The 26093-nt window shown below is 47.1% G+C and overlaps 3 protein-coding genes across 25 annotated transcripts in view; 1 reads left to right on the top strand and 2 right to left on the bottom strand.

Moving 5' to 3' along the window:
- LOC119803435 (tetratricopeptide repeat protein 41-like) overlaps window positions 1-2499 on the bottom strand; it is a 51213-nt gene extending 48714 nt beyond the window's left edge. For 4 of the 23 annotated variants that reach the window (XR_005283647.1, XM_038314753.1, XM_038314758.1 and 1 more), the window contains exon 1: window positions 1475-2496. The gene's annotated coding sequence lies outside the window, so the exon portion shown is untranslated. Of the gene's footprint in view, window positions 1-1474 lie in introns of all 23 variants that reach the window. The other 19 variants (XM_038314756.1, XM_038314759.1, XM_038314750.1 and 16 more) reach the window with 16 other exon arrangements.
- Window positions 2500-3287: 788 nt separating this feature from the next.
- Window positions 3288-17193, top strand: Hsp90b1 (heat shock protein 90 beta family member 1). The gene is given in 19 exon segments (XM_038314532.2): window positions 3288-3317; window positions 3320-3353; window positions 4279-4381; window positions 5074-5215; window positions 5574-5690; window positions 6588-6919; window positions 9675-9786; window positions 9933-10052; window positions 11377-11493; window positions 12403-12540; window positions 12625-12702; window positions 12814-12879; window positions 13388-13657; window positions 13837-14082; window positions 14543-14679; window positions 15579-15657; window positions 15747-15902; window positions 16166-16291; window positions 16888-17193. Coding segments are annotated over 19 exon segments (2418 nt in total). The 5' UTR covers window positions 3288-3302; the 3' UTR covers window positions 16918-17193.
- Window positions 17194-19193: 2000 nt separating this feature from the next.
- Window positions 19194-22539, bottom strand: C17H12orf73 (chromosome 17 C12orf73 homolog). Its single transcript, XM_038314881.1, has 2 exons — window positions 22117-22539; window positions 19194-19859 (listed from the first exon to the last, which is right to left on the bottom strand). The coding sequence occupies exons 1-2, from the start codon at window positions 22222-22224 to the stop codon at window positions 19764-19766; spliced, it is 204 nt and encodes a 67-aa protein (XP_038170809.1). The 5' UTR covers window positions 22225-22539; the 3' UTR covers window positions 19194-19763.
- Window positions 22540-26093: the final 3554 nt, after the last annotated feature.

Genomic DNA, 26093 nt, shown 5'->3' with positions numbered 1-26093 from the left:
GTCCAAAGTGATACTTTATAATTAGATTATTATTATTATTATTATTATTATTATTATTATTATTATTATTGAGGGTGGGGGTGTGTGTGTGCCACAGCAAGCAGGAAGACGTCAGAGGACGACTTTGGAGAGTTGGTCGTCTGCTTCCACCACATGGGTTCCGGGGAATGAGCTCAGATTAGCAAACTTGGTAACAAGTGCCTTTACCCACTGGATCATCACAGGAGCCTGGATATCAAGATTTACCCACAGGGCAGGCCGACTCAGAATGTGTTCATTACAATGTCTCCACATTATAGAGGATAGACCTGAAGTGTCAGGAGACTGTAAATCAGTCTCCTGCCCATGAAAACAACTGCCCGTGGGGCTTGGAGGGAAAGCTCAGTGGTTAAGAGCACTGGCTGGCTCTTCCAGAGGTCCTGAGTTTAACATATATATATGAGGGAGCTATTCATACCCCCAACTGTATTCCCCTTTGCCTATCTGGATTTTCTCCTTCGAGTTTTAACTGGAAGTCAGGGACCAATGGCCTTAGAGCTGCCTCAAGAACTATGACGAAAGTCAACCAAGGCAGCCCATTGACAGTAGTAGCCATAAACACAAGCGTTAAAGAGAACTAGCCAGAGTGATGGTGCACTGCCTTTAAACCCCAGCAACTGGGAGGCAGCGGCGAGTGGAGGCCCAGACTTGTCTACACAGTGAGTTCCAGGACAGCCAGGGCTGGAGAGATGGCTCCGTGGATAAGAAACACTTGCTCGTGAAGAGGACCAGGGTTCAGTTTCCCAGCACCCAGAGGGTGGCTCACTAGGAAGCAAGAGAATCAGATCCAAAGGTAAGGAGCTTAAAAACCCCATCCAGTATGGCGCTGGGGGAAAGACAGAGCCAAATGGAAACTAGAGATGGGTCAGAGGACAAAAGTCAGAAAAACAGACAACTCACTTGGACCCAAGAAACTCGTGTGTGTGTGTTGGTGTGTGTGTGTGTGTGTGTGTGTGTTCCTCTATCCTCTCACTGAACCCGGAGTTTGTTATTTTGACTAAGTTGTCTGGCCGGAGAGATCTGTCCCTACCCTCACCACCCCACCCCCAGACCTGGGGCTACAGACCAGCGTCAGACCATTACGCAAGGACTGAGGACTCCTAACTCAGGGTCATAGTGCAAGTGGGGCAATCATTTTATCCGCTGGGCCTCTCCTCGGATACCCGTTTGTTTTACAGGGAACTCAGCCAGCAAGCGCAAAGGATCAAAAAGCAAAGTTGAGTCAGATGAGGGCCGACCACCTCTTCTGTGAGCTCTCTCTCTCTCTCTCTCTCTCTCTCTCTCTCATCTGCAGAAACTTCTCCCCACAAACAGCAGTTTTATTTTGGAGGACAAATCTCATTCTCAGTTCCTCCAGGTGCAGCCCCAATCTGCCCCCAGCCCCCCACTGGCCAGTTAAGATGTATTTGTCTGCAGTTTCAAAATAGATGCTTACTTGCTCGATTAAAAAAAAAAAAAAAGTGATGTTGGGCTGTCAAACGCAGAAAACGGACATCTTTTCTGAAAACAGAAAGGAAATAAGATCCTGGTATGTGCTATACAAGCAGAGAGGCATAAAACCTGCGTCTTAGGCTTCTCTGAGCTTCGGTAAAGGTAGGTAAATCAGGCAGATGTAAATAAGGCATCGCCACATTATGTAAACACCAAACCGCAGATTCAAGATCAGCAAGTCTGAATTCCGGAAGTCGACAAAGGGACACTGTCACTGAAAAGCCAGCCTTCAGGAATTTGGATGCTCAGAAAACAACTCCAGTTTTCTTGGAGGAAGCGGTGATGGAGCAGGTGTGTCAGAGACACACATGCTGGTGGAAAATGTGTTAAAAATAAGTCTAAAGAGTTTAGAAAACATTTCAGAATACACAAGCTGGCGTTAGGGACTTCCCTCACCAGAAAGAGCCCCTTTGCTGTCTTTCGGAAGGCGGAAAGAGGTTTCTACGAAGTTTCAAAGCCACGGTCCAGGCTATTTGCAAGCCCTGCGGCTTTTGCTCTCAAGTATCAGCAAATGTCCCTTTCCTGTTCTGTGCTAGCCCTGGGACTTCACCAGCGCGCGGTGCACCTGATTCGTGGAGAGGCTGTGGGACTGCCAGGTCGTTCTTTGGTATTTATGGGGATGTCAAAGGAGCTTGCGTCCTTAAAGCTTCTCCCTCGTCAGGATTGGGAAATCCAGTCATCCTCTACTGCAAACCAAGCCAAGAAAGGTCAGGAGATGCGGGCAGCGAAACGCCAGGTGGAGCTGAAGGCTCCAGGAGCCCGGAGTGACGCACTGGAAGGCCGACCTGGAAACCCGCGTGCCACCACCGGCCAGAGGCGGAGCCCAGAATTCAGGGCTGGTCCTCTGGCTGGGGCCACGCGGGGCGGCTTTCCAGGCCCGCCTCTGAAGATTGTGTGCATTAGAGTCCTGAAACAAGCATAGACCTAATCTGTAATGAGATGGAAGTCCTAGATCTCTCAGCACACAATTCCCCGAAGACACGAGACAGGAGCGTGAGCAAAGACCAAACTACGCCAAACTGGCTTAGATGCCAAAGACTACGATTCCCAGCAGTCATAAGTCTAGCGCGTTGCATGCCGGGAACTGTAGTTTCTCCCCCACCATCCACACGCACCCGGGAGGGTATTCAACCCCCTACATATTCCTCTATTTCGAAAAACAACGCCGAACAGAGAGGTGACGGCGAACGTATGGCTGAAATGGCTCCCAACGTGACTCCCGTCGCAGACAGGAAAAGGATAAAAAACGCGTTGTCTTGGCTACCGTTTCCCCCTAGTCACGGAATAAACGTTCTGTAGGAGCCGGAAGTGGTTCCCCGGGACCTCTAGGAAAGGACAGACGTGCTCTGCGCTTACGTTCATTGGATGGTTTTCCTCGGAGGCCAAGGCTTCCCAGGCCAAGGGGTGGCCCGGCGTGTGAGGGGCCCGCGGAGCCATCCGATTGGAGGAAAGCTGCTGGCCAAGCCCAATCGGAAGGAGCCACGCTTCGGGCATCGGGCACCGCACCTGGACAGTTCCGATTGGTGGGCTGGGGTCCCCCCCCCGCGTGCCCCCATTGGGTGCCGAGAGTGCGTGGTGAGGCGCGATTGGTGTGTTCGTGTTTCCCGTCCCCCGCCCGCAGGCAGCGGGGTGAAAAAGCGGCCCGACCTGCGCGCGGTTTAGTGGGCGGATCGACCGCGCGGCTGGAGGTGTGAGGACCTGAGGACTCGGGGTGGGGGGGCGGAGGCGGCTCCTGCGACCGAAGAGGACTTGCGACTCTCCGTCCGCGCACCATGAGGGTCCTGTGGGGTGTTTGGGCCTCTGCTGCGTCCTGCTGACCTTCGGTGAGTGATCGGGCATCAGCGGGGTGCCCCCCCCACCTTCGGCGCGACCGCTTCCCCCGAACGTTCTGGGTGGCGTTGAGCCTGGGAGGGGGCCGCCAGGAGCTGCAGAGGGTCCAGGGGGCCGTCTCCCTTCTTCTAAGGAGACTCGGGTGATGATGATGCTTGCCCCGAGACTTCTAGGGAGAGGCCACTCGGAGCCGGGGCATTTAAATGCCTTACGGATGAAGCTGGAGCGCTCCCCTAAGTCTCACTGGCGGGGCGCGGCCTCTTGGACTCTCCACCCGGGGGGAGCCTTGCGCGGGCACCTCCCTAAAGACTTTTGTCATCAGATCCGACCTTTGACCACCCCATCCTGAGGACCCCTGACCCCTGCCCTCCGATTCTTCGGAAGTGTGTTTCCGTTTCCCGACGCAGGGCTTGCAAGCGTGGGGCCTCGGGCCAGCGTCGTGGCGGTGGCCCCGTGTCCGATCCCGATGTGCTAGGAGCGCAGTCCTTGACACGTCTTCCCCCTGGGACCGGATTTCGGTTCCCCTCTCCAGAAGTTGCACAAACCCTGTTTGCATTCTGACCTGCGATAACTAAGGGAAGCCCACGGTTCAGCTTAGCCAGTGTAGAGGCCTCCACGCTGTCTGCAACACGTGTGGGTGTCGGTGGGGCCTGTGTCACTCACTGCCTCGTTTCGGAGGAACGCTGGACAGAAGTGATAACTGCCTGGTCTTCCCGAGTCTTCTGGGGGTCTTGAGTATTTACATTTAAACCTCAGAGCACTAACTCGGCTTGATACTGGTTATTAAATTCAGTACATCCCCCACATCCTGTTGAATTTTGTTAACTTTAACTATTGCCCCGTTTGGTCTTGTTCTTTGAACGGAGGAGAGGAAGCAGTAGTGTTTGAGAGTTTTTTTTTTTTAACCTCCTTCCTCAGGGTTCGTTAGAGCTGATGATGAAGTCGATGTAGATGGGACAGTGGAAGAGGACCTGGGTAAAAGCCGAGAAGGCTCAAGGACAGATGATGAAGTCGTGCAGAGGTCAGTGCACTTGAAACTGTGTTGATAAGCCCTGGAAGTCTGGGACACAGGGGCTGCTTTTCTCCCTGCTCCAAACTGAGGAACAGCCAGTTGCCAGTGATACAAAGTAATCAGGAATTCTTAGGAGGACCCAGCTATCTGCCTACAGTAGTCTCTGCCGCCGCCAGGAGCGACTGCTGAGTCAAGGAGGGAAGGGGAGTGAAGTGCTGGGGAGAAGCCTAGCGTCTGAAGATAGATGGTCAGGATGCTGCAGGCTGTACAGCTCATGCTGGGAACTCTCTAGAAAACGACGAAAGACTTGACATTGGCTTAGCTCATTTGTTGAAAAACTTAGACCAGTAACTTTGAAATACACGTTCTACAATGGGTGAACAGTGTTTTAAATTTTGACCTGTTAGGGATTAGTGACCGTACTATAAAATGCTCACTGTGAGATCAGCCATACATGAGAAACTTGCTTCTCAGTAGAGGATAGCTGGGTTTGTTTTCCTGGGAATTTTAAGAACTATTTCCAACCGAGTGTTAAACGACCCATTTCTGTCATGAAAATGAGCTGTTAACGTTAGTGACATTTTATAAAGGCTTACATTTCACCCTTTAGCGAGACAGTCTTCAGAGGCCACTATGTCCTGACTGGAGACTCTCTTAAGAATGAACGTTAAGTATTTGCTTATCTGCTTTGATTTCCTTAGGGAGGAAGAAGCTATTCAGCTGGACGGGTTAAATGCATCCCAGATCAGAGAACTTAGAGAGAAGTCTGAGAAGTTTGCCTTCCAAGCTGAAGTTAACAGGATGATGAAACTGATCATCAATTCACTGTACAAAAATAAAGAGGTGGGTGTCACAGGCTGAGGACACAGTTTGTGAAGATTTGAGTGCATGGTGATTGTAAAGTTTAAATGCACAATAGGAATGACTAAGAGTCGCTGCTGTTGGGGAGGGGTAGACGCTTTCTCAGCCTTGCCTTCTAGTTCGGAACATGCTTACGGCCTGCTGCCTCGGGGCAGTCACAGGCCCAGCTCTGAGCTGTGGCCATGGAGGTGGGAGGAGAATGTATTCCCCTGTGGATGCCACAGTGAGGACAGTGAAGCCGTCCTGTACCGCAGAGTTTGTCTTTTCTTGTCTTGGGGGAGAAATGAGGACTTTGGCATGGAAATTGGAGGGTTAATCTCAGTGTTAATCTGACTTCTAGATTTTCCTGAGAGAACTGATTTCAAATGCTTCTGATGCTTTAGACAAGATTAGGCTCATCTCTCTGACTGATGAGAATGCACTTGCAGGAAATGAAGAGTTAACAGTCAAGATTAAGGTAAGCTTCCTTCAACTGTTTCCTTTTTTAAGAGGATGCTCAGAAGCCAGGCTCTCCATCCATTGGGTACAGTGGGTATAATATTCTATTATACAGTGGAAAATAACTTGCTAGTCACGGTGGGTTTGGTTGGAAGTCTTAGGGCTGCTTGTGGGACAAATCTGACATTGCCTATTCTTGTTAGACGTTTTGGAATATAGTCATGCTAGTTATGTTGTGAATGCTTGTCTACGATGGCAGTGATCACTGTAACAGGGTCTTATGGCTCCTGAAACCAAAAATGGATACTACCTGGCCCTTGAGGAGAAGACAGCCAAGTTCTGGGCTTAGTCACTCCACAGGCTGACTGAGCAGCCATCTGGAGCATCTAGATCTGGTTGCCACGGTGCACAGGGTCGCACATCAATTAAAGCCTCAGCCTGAAAGTCACACTCCACTCCCACTTGTAAATTGACTGGGCAGAAATGATCACGTGGCCAGTGGATGGATGGATGCATGCACATCCTACCAGGCTCCGGGGGCGGCCAGGACTATTCAGAGAAGAACATTGGTGATCACAAATCCCTGAATCGGGCATCATTCAAATTTAGTCCTTTTGTTTCTGTGAAATAGTTTTCCTGGGATTTTATCTTCAAATTGTTTGATTTGGATTAGTATCTGTTCTCTGACATTTAAACAAGTCTCTGCCTATTTTTCCTAAACACACTGCACTTAAAAATGTAAAGAAATGTGCTTTTAAGGGGTGTTTTTGAAAAACGTCATAAAGTAGACCGTGAAGTGGTACATCTCTATCTAGAGTTGGTTGGCACCAAGCTGGTAACTCCTCCATGAGAGCCTGGCATTGGCATGATGTGAATATTAAGGAGCCTGACTTTCTGGTTCTTTTCTTGCTTTTAGTGTGATAAAGAGAAGAACCTGCTGCATGTCACAGACACTGGTGTAGGAATGACCAGAGAGGAGTTGGTTAAAAACCTCGGCACCATAGCCAAATCTGGAACAAGCGAGTTTCTAAACAAAATGACAGAGGCACAAGAAGATGGCCAGTCCACTTCTGAGCTGATCGGCCAGTTTGGTGTCGGTTTTTATTCTGCCTTCCTTGTAGCAGATAAGGTCATTGTCACATCAAAACACAACAATGATACCCAGCACATCTGGGAATCAGATTCCAATGAATTCTCTGTAATTGCTGACCCACGAGGAAACACACTAGGACGGGGGACAACAATCACGTGAGTATCACTGGTTCGGACACTAATAGAATGGGGATCCCGATTCTCGAGTTAAAGCTTTCTAAGCACATGGTTTATTGCGAGCCCTGGCTTTCTAGCTCATAAAATGAGGAAATTGCTGTCACATTGGAAGTAAGACTTGAGATGTTCAGAGGTCTGGGTACCAAAGGTTAAGGTTGCTATGGTACACAGAGAGCACAAATAGGAAGTGAGCTCTCCCGAGGGAGAAGCTGACAGGAGACCTCACAAAAGGGGTAGCTCTGTTGGTTTTCCAGATTGGAGGAGGAGGTTAAGTTGTTGGAAGAAGCCTGGATAATAGCGAGTGTGGTAGATGCTCGTGGAGGAAGAGACTGGCAAGATTATCAGGGTACTAACTCTGTAATGATGCCTCAGCCTGACCTTTGACCTCAGGTACGTCAGGACAGTTTCACAGCACAGTGGTTGGTTAGTAAAGCAAATGAAGCTATACAACAGGTCTGGTTTCTTTCCCTTGGTAAGATTTTGTTTTTTCTAGTCCTACATCACCAGTCGCTCACACTCGTGAATGCCAGGTACGCTTTGGGGTTCAAATGGGAAATAGGGTAGATATCACACAGGGCTCAGGCTCATTAGGGTATGAAAGATAATTTAGGAGTGACAAGGAAGAAAGCATGCTAAGGGATGCCCACATTCAGGAAGAGTTATCAGAGACTTTCGGAATGCTGGCGTTAGCTTTAGATACTCTAGACAGCAAGCAGGCTGTGTTTGAAGGCTCCAGGAGCAATGCAGGACGGTCCAGCTGAAGAATGGGGAGTCCAGAATGACTAACGGGGAAGAAGGGAGAGAAGACATCAGCCAGTTCGTATTGTTTCTGCTCTCACCCCTCAGTCAGCTGCTCTGAGCCTGAGGAGGTCTGTGGGAGCTCAGTGATGAGGTCAGAAAATCTGCATCCCTCCTGGTCACCATGTTCTTCCTCAGCTTTGAAAGCCAGATTTGGCTCGTACACATCATATTCCCTCAGCACATAAATGTTAGTGTGCGAGTGGGGGGAGGGGACTGCTCCTGGCCCACACTCCATTCTCAGCAGTGCAGCATCTTACAAAGCACAGAATCCCTCTGCCTGCAGACACCAAGTCCAATAAACAGGGCATTCATTTGATAGCGCCTGTGCGCCCTGCCATATTCTCAGTTACCTGGCTACTCCACTTTTAGTGTGGTGTAAGCGCTGTCTAAGTGGTGATACTATGTTGTTTAGGGAGCAGTGACAGCCTGGGTGGTGATACTGTGTTGTTTAGGGAGCGGTGACAGGAAATTGGTCAGTACACGATCAGTACAGAGCCAGCCATACATAAACAGCCCTGCAGGACTGACTGTAGCCCGGATCAGCAGTGCTGTGACATTTTCAGCCTGTGGCGCCTCCTTTAGTCCTGCTTCACTTCCTGTGCATGTCTCAGCCCGTCTACTGGTTTATCCCCTTCTGTCCCAAGAATATAACTCGGGTCTTGAGGCTTAGAGGCAAGCACCTTTGCTGTGCCATCTTGTCAGCCTGAAAACTGACTCTTAACACTTCGTCTTAATCGTCTAAGCAACAGCTTCCAGTTGCTGCCAGAACTTTCCAACTTCACCAAGACACAGTATATGTGACCAGAGACTTGTTACTCTTGAAAGCCTGCATCATGTCCTGTTGGTAGTAGGAGCCTCTAGATCGTGTAGCCCTGGCTGTCCTGGAACTGTAGACCAGGCTAACCTCAAAATCAGAGACTGCCTGCCTCTGCCTCCCAAGTGCTGGGATTAAAAGCATACACCCCCGCCCCCAAGCTTTGCCTTTTTGCCAGGTGAATCTGCTGTGTTTGCAGTCTGCCATGACTTGTTTCTGATAGGTGGGGGGGGGATAGGGGAAATGAGCATAGCTAAAGTAGCGCTGGCGCCAGTAGAGCTTTGTAGAGCACTGTGCAGTATGGCGGCTACCAGTCACGTGTCTGTTGAGTGCTCAAGAGTGTGGCCTCCCTTTCCCTCTCCCTCTCTGTTTTGGGTGGGGGTGTGGTTGTACACATGCTTGTGGATGGGAGCCAGAAAACAGCCTTAAGTCTCCTCCGTCAGGAACTTTTTCTCCTTTGAGACAGTTGTAGTGGAGCTTGATTAGGTTGGTGTGGGTGGTCAGCTCCAGGGGTCCTGCGCTAGGTGACAAGTGCACCCCACTGCTCCCAGCTTTTGATGGGTGCCAGGGCTCGAACTCAGGTCTTCAAGCTTGCAACAAGCACTGTACTAGCATGTTTTTACTTAGGAATATTAATCATTTGGTTCTAGAATGACACTCTACGTCTATGAAAGTAACTGTTACTGTTTCTCACCTTAAGAAATGAAAATTTCCGGGCTAGAGAGATGGCTCCATGGTTAAGAGCATTGCCTGCTCTTCCAGAGGTCCTGAGTTCAATTCCCAGCAACCACATGGTGGCTCATAACCATCTGTAATAAGATCTGGTGCCCTCTTCTGGCCTGCAGGCATACACACAGATAGAATACTGTATACATAATAAATACATATTTAAAAAAAGAAATAAAGAAATGAAAATTTCCAACATCATCAGAATTTTTGCTTTCTAATGAAAACACTTGTCCACCTGAGGGAACAGGGGGACGTTCCCGTCCCCCCCCCATATGTTATGTTTAGCTCACAGCCTTCTCATGGGGAGGGGGTTCTTACTGCCTGTAACAGGGCAATAACAGAGTTCGAGCCAGTCTGGGCAAGCTGCATCTGATGGCGTTCTCCTTTCAGTCTTGTCTTGAAGGAAGAAGCATCTGATTACCTTGAATTGGACACAATTAAAAATCTCGTCCGAAAGTATTCTCAGTTCATCAACTTCCCCATCTACGTGTGGAGTAGCAAGGTCAGTCTGAAGAAAGGTCACGCATAATCTTGACAGACAGGGATGTATGTTGTGTGGAGATCTTTATTTTACAGTGTTTTCTGCTCTGTAGACGATCGGGATTAAACCAGCAGGTTTAAACGTAGTTGTACTTTCTATACCAACAGACCGAGACTGTGGAGGAGCCCCTGGAGGAAGATGAGGCAGCAAAAGAAGAGAAGGAAGAGTCTGATGACGAAGCTGCAGTAGAGGAGGAGGAAGAAGAGAAGAAACCAAAGACTAAGAAAGTGAGCCTGGCTCTCAGCCTCAGTGTTAGGGTCTGCAGGAGGAGAGCTTCCACCCGCAAGTACAGGCTTAAGAAGCTTCCGTCTTTAAAAACTGATTGGTTTTTATTTTGCGTGTATGGGTGGTTTGCTTGCATGTATATAGGCACTACTGCATGCTTGGTACCCATGCAGGCCAGAAGAGATCCTCTGAAACGGGCGATAGAGAGGGTTGTGAGCAACAGGGTAGAGACTGGGAATCCGCTCCCCAGTCAGTCAGTGCTCACCACAGCCACCTTTCCAGCCCTAGAAGCTTCATTCTGGGTGGGGGTTTTGGATGGTCGATTGGGCTTCTTGAAACTGGGTCACAGTGCTGGATAGCTGCTAAAGGTATGCATTACCCAGCTGGGCGGTGGTAGCACCTTTAATCCCAGCACTTGGGAGGCAGAGGCAGCCGGATCTCTGTGAGTTCGAGGGCAGCCTGGGCTACACTGAGAAACCCTGTCTTGAAAAACCAAAAGAAAAGAAAAAGAAAAAGGTAACTCATTACCATGCATGGCACAGGCTCTTCATTTAAAAAAAAAAAAAAAAAAAAAAAAAAAGAGTCTGGTTTTCTACATGGCTCTACTATTAAAAACAAGGCCTTTGTGTGCTATGTGTTATCTTGGAATGTATATAGTTGCAAATCCTATGCATAAACCTTCTGACTTTTTGTATTAAGTCTGTCTTCTATGTTCTGATTCTTAAGATCCTGTAAGCTTTCTGTGTCCTCTTTAGCATGTTGTGATCAATTATCAAAACATTTTCTTAACTGATTAGGAGCAGAGACAGTAGAAGTGTTGCTGGAGATTGTTGACTTTCTGGTGTAGGCTGCTTTCCTTCTGTTGTTAATTCTGGGCTCGTTACTGAGGGAGAGACTTTGCTTTTAGCCTGTGATCCCAGCAATGGAAAGGCTGGGGCAAGAGGGTCTTGGTTTGAGGCTAATCCAGGTCACAATGCCATAACTTACCTATAAAAACCAAGAGACCCGGGGGCTGGAGAAATGGCTCAGCGGTTAAGAGCATTGCCTGCTCTTCCAAAGGTCCTGAGTTCAATTCCCAGCAACTACATGGTGGCTCACAACCATCTGTAATGAGGTCTGGTGCCCTCTTCTGGTTTGCAGGCATACATGACAGACAGAATATTGTATACATAATAAATTAATAAATATTTTTTTAAAAAGCCAAGAGACCCTTGCTTTTAAATAAGCTTATTATATTAGTAGGACCCATATGAGATAGCAAATTATGGTCACTTGTAGGTTAACCATTGAGTACTAAAAGAAACTTACCAAATATCTTAACTTTAGGTTGAGAAAACTGTTTGGGATTGGGAGCTTATGAATGATATCAAACCAATATGGCAGAGACCATCAAAAGAAGTAGAAGAAGATGAATACAAAGCTTTCTACAAATCATTTTCAAAGGTAAAATCTATGTTATTAATGAGTTGTACAAAATTATCAGCATATTTGTTAATTTAAATATGGTGTGTGACTACAATAAGGATTTCCATCCCTATTTTTCCCAATAAGATAATGCAAAAAAAAATTTTATAACAGCCATATGTCTACTGCAAGAGTATGGAGGCCAACAGTCATGAAATTTAAATTAAATTAAAATTTTTAAATTAAAATTAAATTAATTTTTCTGACTTTGCAGTCAAAATCCTGTTCAAATTTCACATGAACCTGGGAGAGTGGCATCTGGTTAGGAGTAGTCTCTGGGAGTAGTTCATTTCATTCCAAGACACAGCATCTTTGTTGATGAAGCAGTACAAAATCCAAGAGTTATTCTAAACACTTAAGACTAAACTATTTATCTTTACGGTGTGTGTGTGCGCGCGCGCAGTGAGTCATCTACAGGTCTCACCAGATAACTGAGAAACGTTATAGAAACATTAAGAGCCATTTACATAGGTAGGCGTTTGAGTTCCAACATAAAACAGGACCTAAGTTACTGAATGGCTTTAATATGACCTTGAAAGAGTTCATGTGTCATACAGAATCTGTTTCTCTAGGGTCTTTTACTGACACATTACTTTGACTCCTAAGAATATAAAACTAGAATTAGTTTTATTCTAGTCCCTGTGCTGAAGAACTTGGCATGGCATGAGATGTAATGTCTGCTTTGCTGTCGTCCGCAGTGCTGTTATTAGCAGTCCTCATCCAAAAAGCCCTTACGGAGTCAGCATTAGCCATTCTCTCGGGGCCCGCTCCACACTTCCTGGTTTGGTTTGGTGAGGGGCTGTGTCTGCTAAATGCGTGGGGGTGACAGCGTGCAAGCCTTTGCACTGCTGCTTCCTGTGGCGTGAATAACCAAAGGGCTTTCCACAGGAGAGTGACGACCCCATGGCTTATATCCACTTCACTGCAGAAGGGGAGGTCACCTTCAAATCAATCCTATTTGTGCCTACGTCTGCTCCTCGTGGTCTGTTTGATGAATACGGATCCAAGAAGAGCGATTATATTAAGGTCAGTGGGCTTTTAAGTATTGTCAACTAAGTTTAAGATTTAAAAGTATGATGTCAGAAAGGTGACTTGCTGTGTCCCCATCAGCTGTACGTGCGCCGAGTGTTCATCACAGATGACTTTCACGATATGATGCCCAAGTACCTGAACTTCGTCAAGGGTGTTGTAAGTATCTGAAGGTTGGGTGCGTGGGCCTAGAGCAGCAGGAGTCTAGCAGGATTGAGTCTTTTGTATGGAGTTGTGTTGGTTACTCAGTGGGCATCTTGCTCTCTGTAGGTGGATTCGGATGATCTCCCCCTCAATGTTTCCCGTGAGACTCTTCAGCAGCATAAACTACTCAAGGTGAGGACTTGGAGCTGGGTTCCTTGCCCTGTAGTCGGAGTGCGAGGATGTTCTGTGAGGAAAACAGCCTGACTGCTTAGGTGGCCTTTGGCCATCCAGAAGGACCAGCAGGCGTAACAGTGCTGCCTGTCATCTCAGCTGCTTGTAGGGAAAAGCAGGAAGGTCATGAGGTGAAGCTCCATCTCACAAAAGGAGCTTTTTTCTTTCACTTTGGGTATGTTGGGGCTCACAGCTGACACATGTCCCCAACACTGAGTACAGCAGAATTGAAAGGCTTACGTGCACACCTCCTGTCTGGTCCCTGTAAGACCCTCAGCACGGCCCTTTCCCACCAGTGTTGCAGCACTGAGGGCTGGGGGGGGGGGTGAACATTACCAACACTGTCGCTAATCCTAACTCCCTCTGATGGAGTGCCGGGTGCCGCTGTCCCTCCGTCAGTGGCGGTCAGTGGTGCTGCTGTCTCAGTTGCTGCTCTCCTGGTCTCTAACCAGATTGCCATTTTCTGTAGGTGATAAGGAAGAAGCTTGTCCGTAAGACTCTGGACATGATCAAGAAGATTGCAGATGAGAAGTACAATGACACCTTCTGGAAAGAGTTCGGCACCAACATCAAGCTTGGTGTGATCGAAGACCACTCAAATCGGACCCGGCTCGCTAAGCTTCTTAGGTTCCAGTCTTCTCACCACGCAACTGACATTACTAGTTTAGATCAGTACGTGGAGAGAATGAAGGAAAAACAGGACAAAATCTACTTCATGGCTGGGTCAAGCAGGAAGGAGGTGAGATGAGATGCCGCTGCGGGGCCAGTGCTGGGGGAGACGATCATGGCTTAGCTTCACACGGCCACTAGAGGAAGGACACTCGCCTCAGTCCTTGTCTTACATGGTAGTAATGCTGTAGACGCATGCAGCTAATCTGCCAGGGCAGAACTCTAAACACGCTTCCTTGAATTTTATAGGCCGAATCTTCCCCATTTGTTGAGAGACTTCTGAAGAAGGGCTATGAAGTCATTTACCTCACGGAGCCCGTGGATGAGTACTGCATTCAGGCCCTTCCCGAGTTTGACGGGAAGAGGTTCCAGAACGTGGCCAAAGAAGGCGTGAAGTTTGATGAGAGTGAGAAAAGCAAGGAGAACCGGGAGGCAACAGAGAAGGAGTACGAGCCTCTGCTCAGCTGGATGAAGGACAAGGCCCTTAAGGACAAGGTACTTTGCCATGGGCAGACTTCAGCACCTACACTCGGGAGTCAGCCACAAACTCGTCCACACCTGCTGCCACGGTGACCACTAGCCCTGCAGAGCATGGTACTCGTAGCCTCAGGTGCTCGGGTACCAACAGGAAACACAGTGTGGCTCAGTGACCTCTTCATCTGCTGTGCCTAAAACCCGGGGTTCGGGCCCTAGCCCCGCACAGCAGCAGTAGAGTAAGATTTAGTACAGGCTGGAATGAGCTTGCAACTTAGAGAAGTTTGTATTGTTGAGTACTGATTTTACTGATTTTGCACTAAATTTTTACAGATTTAAGTTTAAATCTGTAACTTAAAAAAAAACACAGATTAAGGCAGTGTCACTCAAGGATTCCTGGTCTGAGTCCCTGTCATCTGGGATGGTGGATGCATTGCCTGCCTGCTGGTGCTCACTCGGGTCTCACGTTTCTCATCCTAAGATTGAAAAGGCCGTGGTATCACAGCGTCTCACAGAGTCCCCCTGTGCTCTTGTGGCCAGCCAGTATGGATGGTCTGGCAACATGGAGAGGATTATGAAGGCACAAGCATACCAGACAGGCAAGGACATCTCTACAAAGTAAGTGACTGGGGAATGTCCCTACCATGGTGCCAACTCTTGTCCTCTTAGGTGCAAATGTACATTTTTCTGATCTGCTCCGTGTCTCATCGGGTTAAGAATAACATCCATAGGTCAGGTGATGGTGGCATAGGCCTTGATCCCAGCGCTGGTCTGCAGAGCGCGTTCTATCCAGGGCAGCCATAGCTACACAGGGAAGCCCTGTCTGGGGCGGGGTGGTGTCCACGTTTACGTCATGCCTCGCCAGTGGTTTCGGTCTCTCTGTAATGGTCCTGGTTGTCCGAGAACTCACTTTGTAGACCAAGCTGGCCTTGAACTTAGAAAACTCCACCATGCCCAGCTGTAAAGAACAGTCTTTATCTCACATTGTAACCCCATTTAAAACACAACTGTCCACCCGGCACCCGCTGCAGTGCACTCTGGCAGCTCCTGTCTTCATGGCCGTCAGACGAGCAGGGGACTCATCAGATTCTGCCCTGATGGATGTGTGATCAGTCCTCTGGCCTAGGAGTTGCAGAAATCTTTGAAGTCATCAGGAAAATGCTAATGAGCCTGAGAATGTACAGAACACACTGCAAACTTTTTGTTTGGTGTTAATTAAAAAGTGAATCTTTGGGGGCTCATATATACGTAAGCAGCACCCGTTACCGTACGACTTGGTTAAGGTATTAGGGGATGAAGAAGAAATTAAACCAGTCCTTTATCCCAGCAGAGCTTGGTTACTTGGGAGTCATCATTAAATAGTTCCTTTTATTTATTTATTTTTTTTTTAACCTAACCATGGCCACTCCTCCTGTTAGGAGAAGCAATAGTGTTTTCTGTAATTAAAGTTAGAATATATTAGGCATGTGGACCCTAAAATTGGTGTCTTAACCAATGCTCATCTTGTCTCTGAACAGTTACTATGCCAGTCAGAAGAAAACGTTTGAAATTAATCCCAGACACCCGCTCATCAAAGACATGCTGCGGCGGGTTAAGGTGAGTGGCGGTGTGCCCTCTCCTGCCTGCCTAACCTGGGCTGCAGTATAACTCAGAATACTAACGCTGATCAAACGTGCTTCTCTCAGGAAGATGAAGATGACAAGACTGTCTTGGACCTTGCTGTAGTTTTGTTTGAAACAGCAACACTTCGGTCAGGGTACCTTCTACCAGACACCAAGGCGTATGGAGACAGAATAGAAAGAATGCTTCGCCTCAGTCTCAACGTTGACCCTGAAGCACAGGTTTGTGTCCGTGGCTCTTCCACAAGTTTTAAGTGGTACTGTTGCAGAAGCTTTAGTTTTCTGTGTAAGAAGTAACTTACACCGTGTCTGAACCCCTAGAGTAATGTGAAATGGAGGACACATCCCTGTGTTTTCCTTTCTGGTAGTTTCCCCGCTAACAAAGATTTACTACAGTTCTTGTTAAAACTCCCATTAGAATCTTAAACTGAAGAGCAAAATGAAATGGATGGAAGGCATTTACAGGTCACGGATGTCGCCTTTAGGTAGAAGAAGAGCCAGAGGAAGAGCCTGAAGACGCAGCAGACGACACGGCAGAAGACACAGAGCAGGACGAAGAGGAAGAGGTGGATGCAGGCACGGAAGAGGAAGAAGAACAGGAGACAGCAAAGGTCTGAGGGAGAGTGGGGCTGGACTGAGGCTAGCAAATAGACTTGTAATAGCCAGTCACACTGCAGCAAGCCCATGTAGAGTGGGCTTGTGATTCCTTTATTTTATCCAGCCATTCACAAGATCTTTGTAAACAGATTGATCACACAGAGTGCTGCCCCCTGTGAGGAACACTGGGGGAGTGGGGGACGCTGAGATAGGCTATCTCTGTAACCCTGTGCCGCTGCTTCCCAAGTGCTAGGAGTCAAGATGCACACTACCGTGCCTGGCTAACATTAGGTATTTTTAAGTTTTGATTATTTAGATTTAGACATTGATATTGGTGGGTTTTAAGTTATTTGGCCAGTAAACAACTACAAACACAAAATAGTATGAGCCAGGCGGTGGTGGCACTTGGGAGGCAGAGGCAGGCGGATCTCTGAGTTCGAGGCCATCCTGGTCTATAATAACTAATTCCAGGACAGGCACCAAAGCTACAGAGAAACCTTGTCTCGAAAAAAACCATAAAAATAAAAAATAATATGAACAGTTTAAATGTGAGCATTCTGTAAGGGTTAGTGGCTAGTCTGTGAATGTCTTCCGGTTTTTGTTTTCTCAGGACTCTACAGCAGAGAAGGACGAACTGTAAACTACACTCTCACCACGGGCCCTGTGCTGAGAGGGAAGTGAAATGTTAGTCGTTTCTTTTCAGAGACTTGTTTGGGATGCTCCCCCACGCCCCTTCTCCCCTGCACTGTAAATGTTGGGGTTATGGGTCACAGGAAGAAGTGGGTTTTTTAGTTGAGTTTATTTTGTTTTGGTTTTTTTTTTTTTTAACATTCCTCATGAATGTAAATTTGTACTATTTAACTGACTATTGGTGTAAAATCTTGTCATGTGTATAAAATAAAAAAGGTCCCAAATACCCACTGCCTGTTTTCATGACACAAGGCAGGAATTCTCTGATACTTTTTCTTCTTCCTGCCTGCTGGGTTTGTTCCGGTTTGGTGTGTTTTCAGATCATCTTTCTTACTTAACAAAGTGGAATACATGCAAATAATTCCCTCCAGAGAACATGTTTTGAATGTCAGCTAGACTTTGCAACAGCCTTCCGGAATTCGGACAGGAAGGGAAACTGAATACTATCTTCAGAGGTCATGGAACACTTAGATTGAGAAGTCCTCGCAGGTTAGAGGAAGTTGCCTAGAAACCTAGGCCTTTAAATGGGTGGTGGGGATCAAGTGGGTCCTTAAATACAGTGAGGGCCACAGTATAATTAAGTCACTTGCCAGTGTTTGGAACATGCTTGCACAGGCATTCCAGCTGGCCTCCCGAGCACTAGGATGAAAGGTGCACATACCGTGGTAATTTTACGTTAGCTGAGCATGGTGGTACACTTGAGACAGGAGGATCTCTGAGCCCAGTAGGGCATAGATAGCCAGTGCCAGGAATAAACAGACCCTGCCAAAACCTTTAAACATTGCTGTCAGTGTTTGCTTTGCCTGAATGTGTGCCCATGGAAGCAAGGCAGGCAGATCTTGAATTCAGGGTCAGCCTAATATACTTATTAAATTCCAGAACCAGACAAGGTTACATAATGAGACACTGTCTCATAGAAAACTCCCCTTCAGCACCCTAGTCTGCTCATTAGGGTGGCTTACAAAGACAGTCTGGGGCTGGAGAAATGGCTGCAAACAACTTGTTGCTTATAAAAGACCAACATTCAGTTCCCAGAACCCATCTGGTGGCTCAAAACAATCTATAACTCATATTCCAAGGAATCTGACACCTGCCCTCCAGGGGCAATTCACATGTCCATACATTCATGCAACTTGTGTAAAATTTACTTTGGGCTGGAGCAATGGTTCGACAGAGGACCAGGTTTGGTCCTCGGTACCCACATGGCCTCACAACCATATGTAACTGCAGTTCAGGGTATCTGATGCCCTCTCCTGGCTTCTGAGGGAACTAGGCATGCACGTGGTACACAGACAAACATGCAGGCAATGCATCCATACATTAAAAAAAAAAAAAACGGGTCGGTTGTTGAATAAATTATCTTGTTCTATATTTATAAATTGAGCAAAATCTTTTTTTTTTTTTTTTTTGGTTTTTCGAGACAGGGTTTCTCTGTGGCTTTGGAGCCTGTCCTGGAACTCGCTCTGTAGACCAGGCTGGTCTCGAACTCACAGAGATCCACCTGCCTCTGCCTCCCGAGTGCTGGGATTAAAGGCGTGCGCCACCATCACCCGGCTTTGAGCAAAATCTTAAAACGAGTTCATTTCCTAGAACCAGTGGTAGAAATCTAGGCGGCAGGAGATGTGGTATCAGCTCTGAAGGGCAACACTGGAAGTGCAGTGTGAGCAGGACCTTGTTCTGAGACTAGAATCCTTCCTTTCCTCATCCAAGCTTCGGGTGCAGCCTTCAAATACTTGGTGTTCTTGGCCGGCAGTTCCAACGCTCCAGTCTCTGTCTTCACACAATGTCCTTCCTGTGTCTGTTCTCGTGGCATTAAGACTGGTCTCCGCATCAGGCCCACCCTCATGGCCCCAATCCTACACTCCCAGGCACTGAGAGTTGAGGTCAACGTTTTTTAGGGACACAGTTCAACTGCACATTCATTTTTAAATGTATAAAGAAAATGCCAATTTTAGCCGGGCGGTGGTGGCGCACGCCTTTAATCCCAGCACTCGGGAGGCAGAGGCAGGCGGATCTCTGTGAGTTCGAGGCCAGCCTGGTCTACAAGAGCTAGGTCCAGGACAGGCTCTAAAAAAGCTGCAGAGAAACCCTGTCTTGAAAAACCAAAAAAAAAAAAAAAAAAAAAAAAAAAAAAAAAAATGCCAATTTTTGTTCATTTCTCAAATTTTGGGGATCTAAGCACCTTGACAAGTTGTTACTGATGTTGCAATTCCATTAGGCACACAATTCCAAAGAACTCTGAATATTTTATACAGTTTAGTACAAATACTACTTCTCAATGTTTAGACCCTATAAGCATTATCACTGACTTACTTTTCTAATTTATAACTTGCCATTATAACCAAGCTCATTCAGAGAAAGAATAATGGCAGAAGACATTGCAAATGCTCCATCTCATCTTCCCGGGCAAATGCACGAAGCTGAAGCTTAGGCAGCTCTTATGAGTGCGGTCCTTCATGCCTGCAATTCTACCTTTTGGGAAGTGGGGGCTGGAGGACTGTCCTGAGATCAGCATGGGCTACACAGCAAGACCTTGTTGCAGAGGCTAGCCTGATGTGCACAGTGAGCTCCAGGTGAGCCAAGGATGCATAGTGAGACTAGAAAATACTGACCAAAAAAAAAAAAAGAAAGAAAATACTGACCAAATCATAATACAAGATCTACCTTATCAGTTCCTATCACCCAGCATTTGTTCTTGGATTAAATGTTTGAAGAAGTAGTTTTACTCAATACATTTAAAAATATATATAGAAAGTGTTAATCGCAGAATTCTTGGCAGAGCTGTATTTTAAGTTTCTACTGTTGTGAAACCCGAGGTTCGTGGTGTCTCTCTCTCAGTCCCAAGAGCTCCGTTCTGAGTTCTCCAGGCTTTGGTGGGATCTCAGGTATCGTCTATAAAAATAAAAACAAGAGCCAAAAGACAGTTGCTACCACATTCTGAGACAAGAGTTCAAGGTGATCTGAAAGGCGTGAGAAAACAAAACGCCTTGTGCATGCTACTCAACAACAGACCGTGAGGAGGACCCCGATCCATCTACATTTCTTGCTGCCTGTGTGTTTATGAAGTCATCTGGCAATGTCTCAAATCCTACAGTACTCACAGGATACATCCAATTGACTCACAATTTCAAATGAGAATTTCAACATTTGGAAACTCATTCCTGCAGGACTTGCTGCTCTCTATCATGCTCCAAGCCCATAAAATGACAATGGTAGTTACTGTATTCAAAAGAGTGGCCATCGTGCAAAACGCATAAAGCAATGAGCAAAACATACACAGTTCTGCCTTTGAGGAAGGCAGAAAGAGGCACGGGAGCAGCATGTGTGGCTGAGTTTGATTCCCAGTACCACAAAAGAAAAAAACAGTGGTTTTCAACACAGTATGATCAAAGCTATAAGTCTATCACAACAGAATTTTAGAATCTTTTCACTGCCTCAAAAGAAACTCCTATCTCATTCCCAGTTCCCCACGCAAGCCACTTCTGTCCACATATATTTGCCCATCGTATATCATGTAATCTTTTGCATGTCAACGTTCATTCATGTAGAATCACTGAATAATTGATATTCCTCTCTATAGATGTATCATGTTTTATACAGGTATCTGCATTGTTCCCACCTATGAACATGAACAAGGTCAAACATCCATATGATGGTGTATGTCTTGGTGTTTGTTGGGTGGAAGCCTAGAAGGGGAATTGCCGGGACATACACTGTTGGAGGAACTGCCAGGCTGGGTTTCAAAGCAGCTCCCGACTTTATATTTCCCCAACTCCTCCATGTCCTTCCAACTGTTTTATGTCGGACATCACATCAGTGGTTCTGACTGCATTTCTCAAGTGGTTAAGGACAATGAGCATCTTTTCATGAGCTTATGGGCCGAGATGACTTCTGAACATAGGTATGAAGGAAGATGAGGAAGCCATCTTGCAGGTATCTACGAGTTTTAGAGGCTGATGGGATCACAAAGGCAGAGGACCTGAGCCATGACTGTGTCTTCGTGTTCAAGGAAAAGCACTGGAACATCAGATACAGCATTCCAGAGGATAGAAGGCTAGCTTGTGGGAGGCAGAGGGGGACATAAAGACTCCACTGGCCTCCACTCTGGGGAGAGTTCTGAGAAGAACGACCTGACCTGATTCAAGGATAAAAAGATGCTGATGGAGAGACCAGGAGTGGATGTCAGAAGACGGTCAGGAAGCTCCTGAACATGGTAGGCACAATGGCAGCTCAAAAAGTGGGCAGGATGTGGATGGATCTTTCATATTCCCCCAATGGGATTTGTTGAAGCATGCAGTGACTTATGAGGACTCCGGGGTTTCAGTCTAAATAGCTACAAGACGACAGCTGTCATTTCTGCTGTCCTTACACTGGACAACCAAAAGCATCCTTAACTGTTCCCCGCAAGTCTGCATTGAGTGCCAACCCTGGGCAGCCATCACGGTCTCTCCTCTGCTCTCTCCCTAAATCTTTTAGTTTTTGTAACAGTGGTGGCTGGAATAATTCAAAAGGACATAAATTCCTTAAATACTAGGAAAACACACAGCATTCTATAGCAGCCAGTCACCTGGGCCTTTAAGTCTATCAGGAAAGATGCCCTACTGCCAACGTGACCACCCAACCCGACTGATGTGGCCTAGGACCCTTAGTACGCTCATTTTTGAGACTGTGCTTTTTGTGTTGCTTTCTCCCTGAGTGCAGGTAGCTGCTGGTAACAACCCTTGTACACGTCCGGTAGTAATGAGATGAATCAAGTCAACCTCAGAGGATCAAAGTCTAGGCATTATTTCCTTGGTTAAAGAGCTGCTGAGAACTATTCCTGCAGACGACAGACACAAAACTGCATTTCCGTGGCAACTTCTTGCCACTTTCTGTCTCCACTAAGTTTCTTGACGTTCCACTATCATCCCTCCCCCACCCAGGACAGGGTGTCTTTCTGTAGACCCAACGGTCTCCGGATTCTCTCTGTAGACCAGGCTGGCTCACGCTATCTCTTAAAGACACAGCCTTTAAGTGTTAAGAGTGAGCTGTTAGAGCGCTGTTTAACCGAACACCCCGAACGCTCTACACGTCAAGAGGAGCCGAGCAAATGAACGGGCAGAATGCTGGGGTGTCGCCCCAGGATGGGCACGAGCCCCGCAGCACTCACCAGGTCAGGCCGGTAGTACCAGTGCACCACCTGGGCCCCGGCGCACATGGCCAGGAGGCTGGAGGAGAGCATTTTCACGTAGGCGGACCAGGGCACGCCCCCGGGCATGGTGGAGAGCTGGCAGGGAAGGGCGCGGCGTTACAGGGGTGGGTGGGTGGCTCCTAGACTGGGCGATGGTTGGGGCACCCGGGGTGCAACCCGCGAGGCTCCCTCCGCGGTGACCGGCGAGCGGCGCTGCACCCGCTCGGCTGAGCAGGTGGAGGGCGGGCCTGGTGTGTCCTCACCCTTCGGCCTGTCAGGGAGCAGCTACTGCCCCTCGCTCCCGCCCCGCACCACGCAAGCCGGTGCGCAGGGCGACCCGAGCTTCCCTCAAGCCCCGGAGCGCACCGTCAGGGGGCCGGACCCAAAATGCAAAGGCACCGGCGCTACGCCCGAGCGGAAAAAAAAAAACCAGGGCAATGCGCGCGCAGGCGCATTCGTGTGCTTCTGGCGGAAGTGAGGCGCTGAGGTTTTTTTTGTTTTTTTGTTTTTTTTTTTTCGGTTTTTGTTTTGATCGCTTCCACGCTTTAGCCAGCCTGCTTGTGGTCACTATTCCCATCCTGTCGTTTGCCTTCCCTGGCCGTTGTGTGGTATTTACGGCATCATTTCTCCTTTCGCACAAAGGAAGCGGCACGACCTTGTCCCCCTCCCATAGTTAGTAGGAGGGATTTCGCAGCTGCACCCGTAGTGCTCCTACCAGAGGTCACGCTCTTGAGCCATTTTTTTTTTCAATTTATGGGTCGAGAACTCATGGGTCAACCTGGGGGTACCATATTTACATTGTAATTCATAATTGTAGCAAATTACAGTTAAGTAGCAATGACATAATCGATGGTTGGGGTCACCACAACGTGAGGGATTATATTAAAGGGTCAGAGCATTAGGAAGGTTGAGAACACTGCTCTAGAGAAAGATCAAAGGTCTATTCTCCCTGGTTCTGAAGGTCTGTGGAACTTTACAGAGTCACGCCCAAGCATGGTGCCTTTGAGAGACGGTGTTTCTGGAAAAGAGACCTCAATCTATGCAACTTAATCTATGAGTATTTAAAGATCGTCCACTGTGTATGGATCCATTTTTTTCTTTTTCTTCTTTTTTTCCTTTGTTTTATATTCCAACCACAGTTTTCCCTCCCGCCCCTCCGTGGATTCATTTTTGTTAAGCAAACTGCAAGAATTAATTCTGAAGAATTAAGGTGGCATTGTGTAACGTGAATCGTGAGACCATGTTTACAATTTTATCCCTGAAAACGGCTCAATGAGTGAGGAGCTTTTTTGCTAAATCTAACCCAATTTTGCTCTCCCGACCCTACATGGTGGAAGCAGAGGGCCAGACCCACGAATTGTTCTCTTACACACACACACACACACACACACACACTTTTTTCCCACGGTAATTGTAAGGTCCTGTATCTGATCAGGACACCCAAGACCATGTTCACTGCACCAAGATTTCTTTGCCCAAGAAGGACAGAAGGTAGAGAATAAGAAACAAAGACAGGAGATAGAAGATGAGGAAGAAATGGGAAGGGAACGGGAGAGAAAGTGAAGGATTATTTTGTGGGGAGGGAGGACAGACCGACTACAAAGGACTGCCTCTGGATAGAGAGGAGACAGACACGACCCATAGGCAAATGGAAGTTTATAAAGCTAAAAGGGGAAACCCAGTGTTAGGATGAGTTGGTGTGTTTTGAATGGGCATGTTACTTAGGTGATCCAAAGGGGGCTTCTGATTACTGGACATCAATACTTTGACAGCTGAACCTTGGTAGTCAGCATCAGAAGGAGGAAGTGGCCAAATAAGGGAATAGACCTTGGTGGCTAGCTTTAGGAATGTAATCTAACAGTTTTTAGCAAGGCAGTGGGAATGGGGGAGAAGGGCCAGGCCTTTCAGAGCCATATTTGCCATGCTCAGGCTGGCTAGAGTTCCTTCAAAGACTTGGAAGTCAGAAGAGGGTGTTGAATATTCTGAAACTGGAGTTGCAGGTGGCTGGGAACCACCATCTGTGTGCTGGGAACAAACCCCAGTCCTCTGCAAGAACAGTATGTGTTCTTTGAATAATTTATTTTTATTTTATGTGCATTGGTGTTTTGCCTGCATGTCTGTCTGTATGAGGGTGTCAGATCTTGGAGTTGCAGACAGTTGTTAGCTGTCACATGGGTGCTGGAAAGTGAACCTGGGTCCTCCTGAAGAGACGTCAGTGATCTTAACTGCTGAGCCATCTCTCCAGCCCCAATGTGTGCTTTTAACTCTCCAGCTCAACCTGAGCATTTGTTTATCAGACTGCTTCTTTAAAAGTATGCTATTCTGTATACAAGCCTTTTATCACATACATTCTGTAAATATCTTCTTCCAATCTATGCTTTGGTTATTCCTTAGTAGAATAAAGAGAAGCTTTTAGTTTAAATAAATTTCAAACTTATTAAACCACACCCCATTTTGAGACAAGTCCCTCTATGTAATTCTGGCTACCCAGTCCTGGCTAAACAGGAATTTGATATGTAGACCAGAGTGGCCTCAAACTCACAGAGCTCTCCCGCGTCTGTCCCCCTCATACTGAGATTAAAGGTGTGTGCCACCATATCCAGCCTTTTTTTTTAAATTTTTTTTATTTTTTTAATTTTTTTATTTTTTAATTTTTTTCAGCCTTTTTGAAAGATACATTTTTCAAAAATAATTTTTAATTACAAGCACATGAGGATATGTGGGTATACGCAGGGGAGCAGTTGCCTGTGGGATCCAGAAGTTTGGAGCTAGAAGTAGTTGCAAGCTGCCAAAGCAAATCCTTCAAATTCCTCCACAAGAGCCCTACCTACCTTTAAAAAGCTGAACTATTTTTTTTTTTAAACAGGGCCCCAGACCTTAGAAGGCCTGCAGACCTTAGCACAATTGGCTCCATGATGGAAGTACCAGTCAGGCTGTAAAACTCAGCCTGTAGACAGCACCACCTACCAGAACTACAACTAAGGCTTCAACCTCAGAGGGTCATGGTTCAGGAAAAGTCTCAGATGTATCAACTTGCTTTTCAGGTTCTGTAGTTCTGTTCCTGGCCAACCATTCTTGTTAGCCGAAGTACATCAAGTCAGAACATGGATTTTATGCTTAAAACCTCACACTGAGGAAGGCTCAGGGCTACATTGGGATCTGAACACCAGTTTAGCTGCCAGCCAGCTAATAAAGACTTTCTATTGACTTAAACCCATGTCCAAGCAGTCTTCTCTGGTGAATTACATCCCCCCAACTCCCAGTTTTTCTAGCCCAAAAGGCCTTTCTTTCCTAAGCACAAATTTTATATTTATTTTATGTACATATGTTTTGCCTGCTGTTGGAAGCTGCAGACCCTCAGACCCTGAACTTTCTGTGACCCCTTGCCTACTGGAGTAAGCAACTTGTTTTTTCTATGCTTGCAGCTGCTCTGAGCACGGAATCCTCTTGAGTTAGCTTCTGGTTGGTTTGCAGCTGAAAAATCCCAAGCTAGGGTGTGGCCACCAGTCAAGGAGAGCACTGTATACGCTGCCTTGGAACATAACAAAATTGGCATTCTTGATTCAAGAGTGACCCGTGTCTCTGCGTGTTCTTTACTCCCCAGACCCTTGCCCTACTGTGGTTCCATCCAGGTGGTACAGGCACCACAGCCTGCAGGTTTGTCTGTGCACACTACTTTTGTGCCTAGTGTTTCTGGAAGTGAGAAGAGTGTGTCAATTTCCCCTGAAACTGGAATAAGAGACAGTTGTGAGCCACCAAATGGGTACTGTGAATCAAAACCAGAACACCTGGAAGAGCAGCTAGTGCTCTTAACTGCTGAGTTATTTGTCCAGCTACTGCTGACAGGCCTCTCTCTCTCTCTCTCTCTCTCTCTCTCTCTCTCCTCTCTCATCTCTCTCTCTCTCCTCTCTCTCTCTGTCTCTCTCTGTGTGTGTGTGTGTGTGTGTGTGTGAGTG

Source organism: Arvicola amphibius, chromosome 17, assembly GCF_903992535.2.
Source record: "Arvicola amphibius chromosome 17, mArvAmp1.2, whole genome shotgun sequence".
In the NCBI taxonomy this organism is placed as follows: domain Eukaryota; kingdom Metazoa; phylum Chordata; class Mammalia; order Rodentia; family Cricetidae; genus Arvicola; species Arvicola amphibius.
This window is presented reverse-complemented; position numbering and strand designations above follow the sequence as displayed.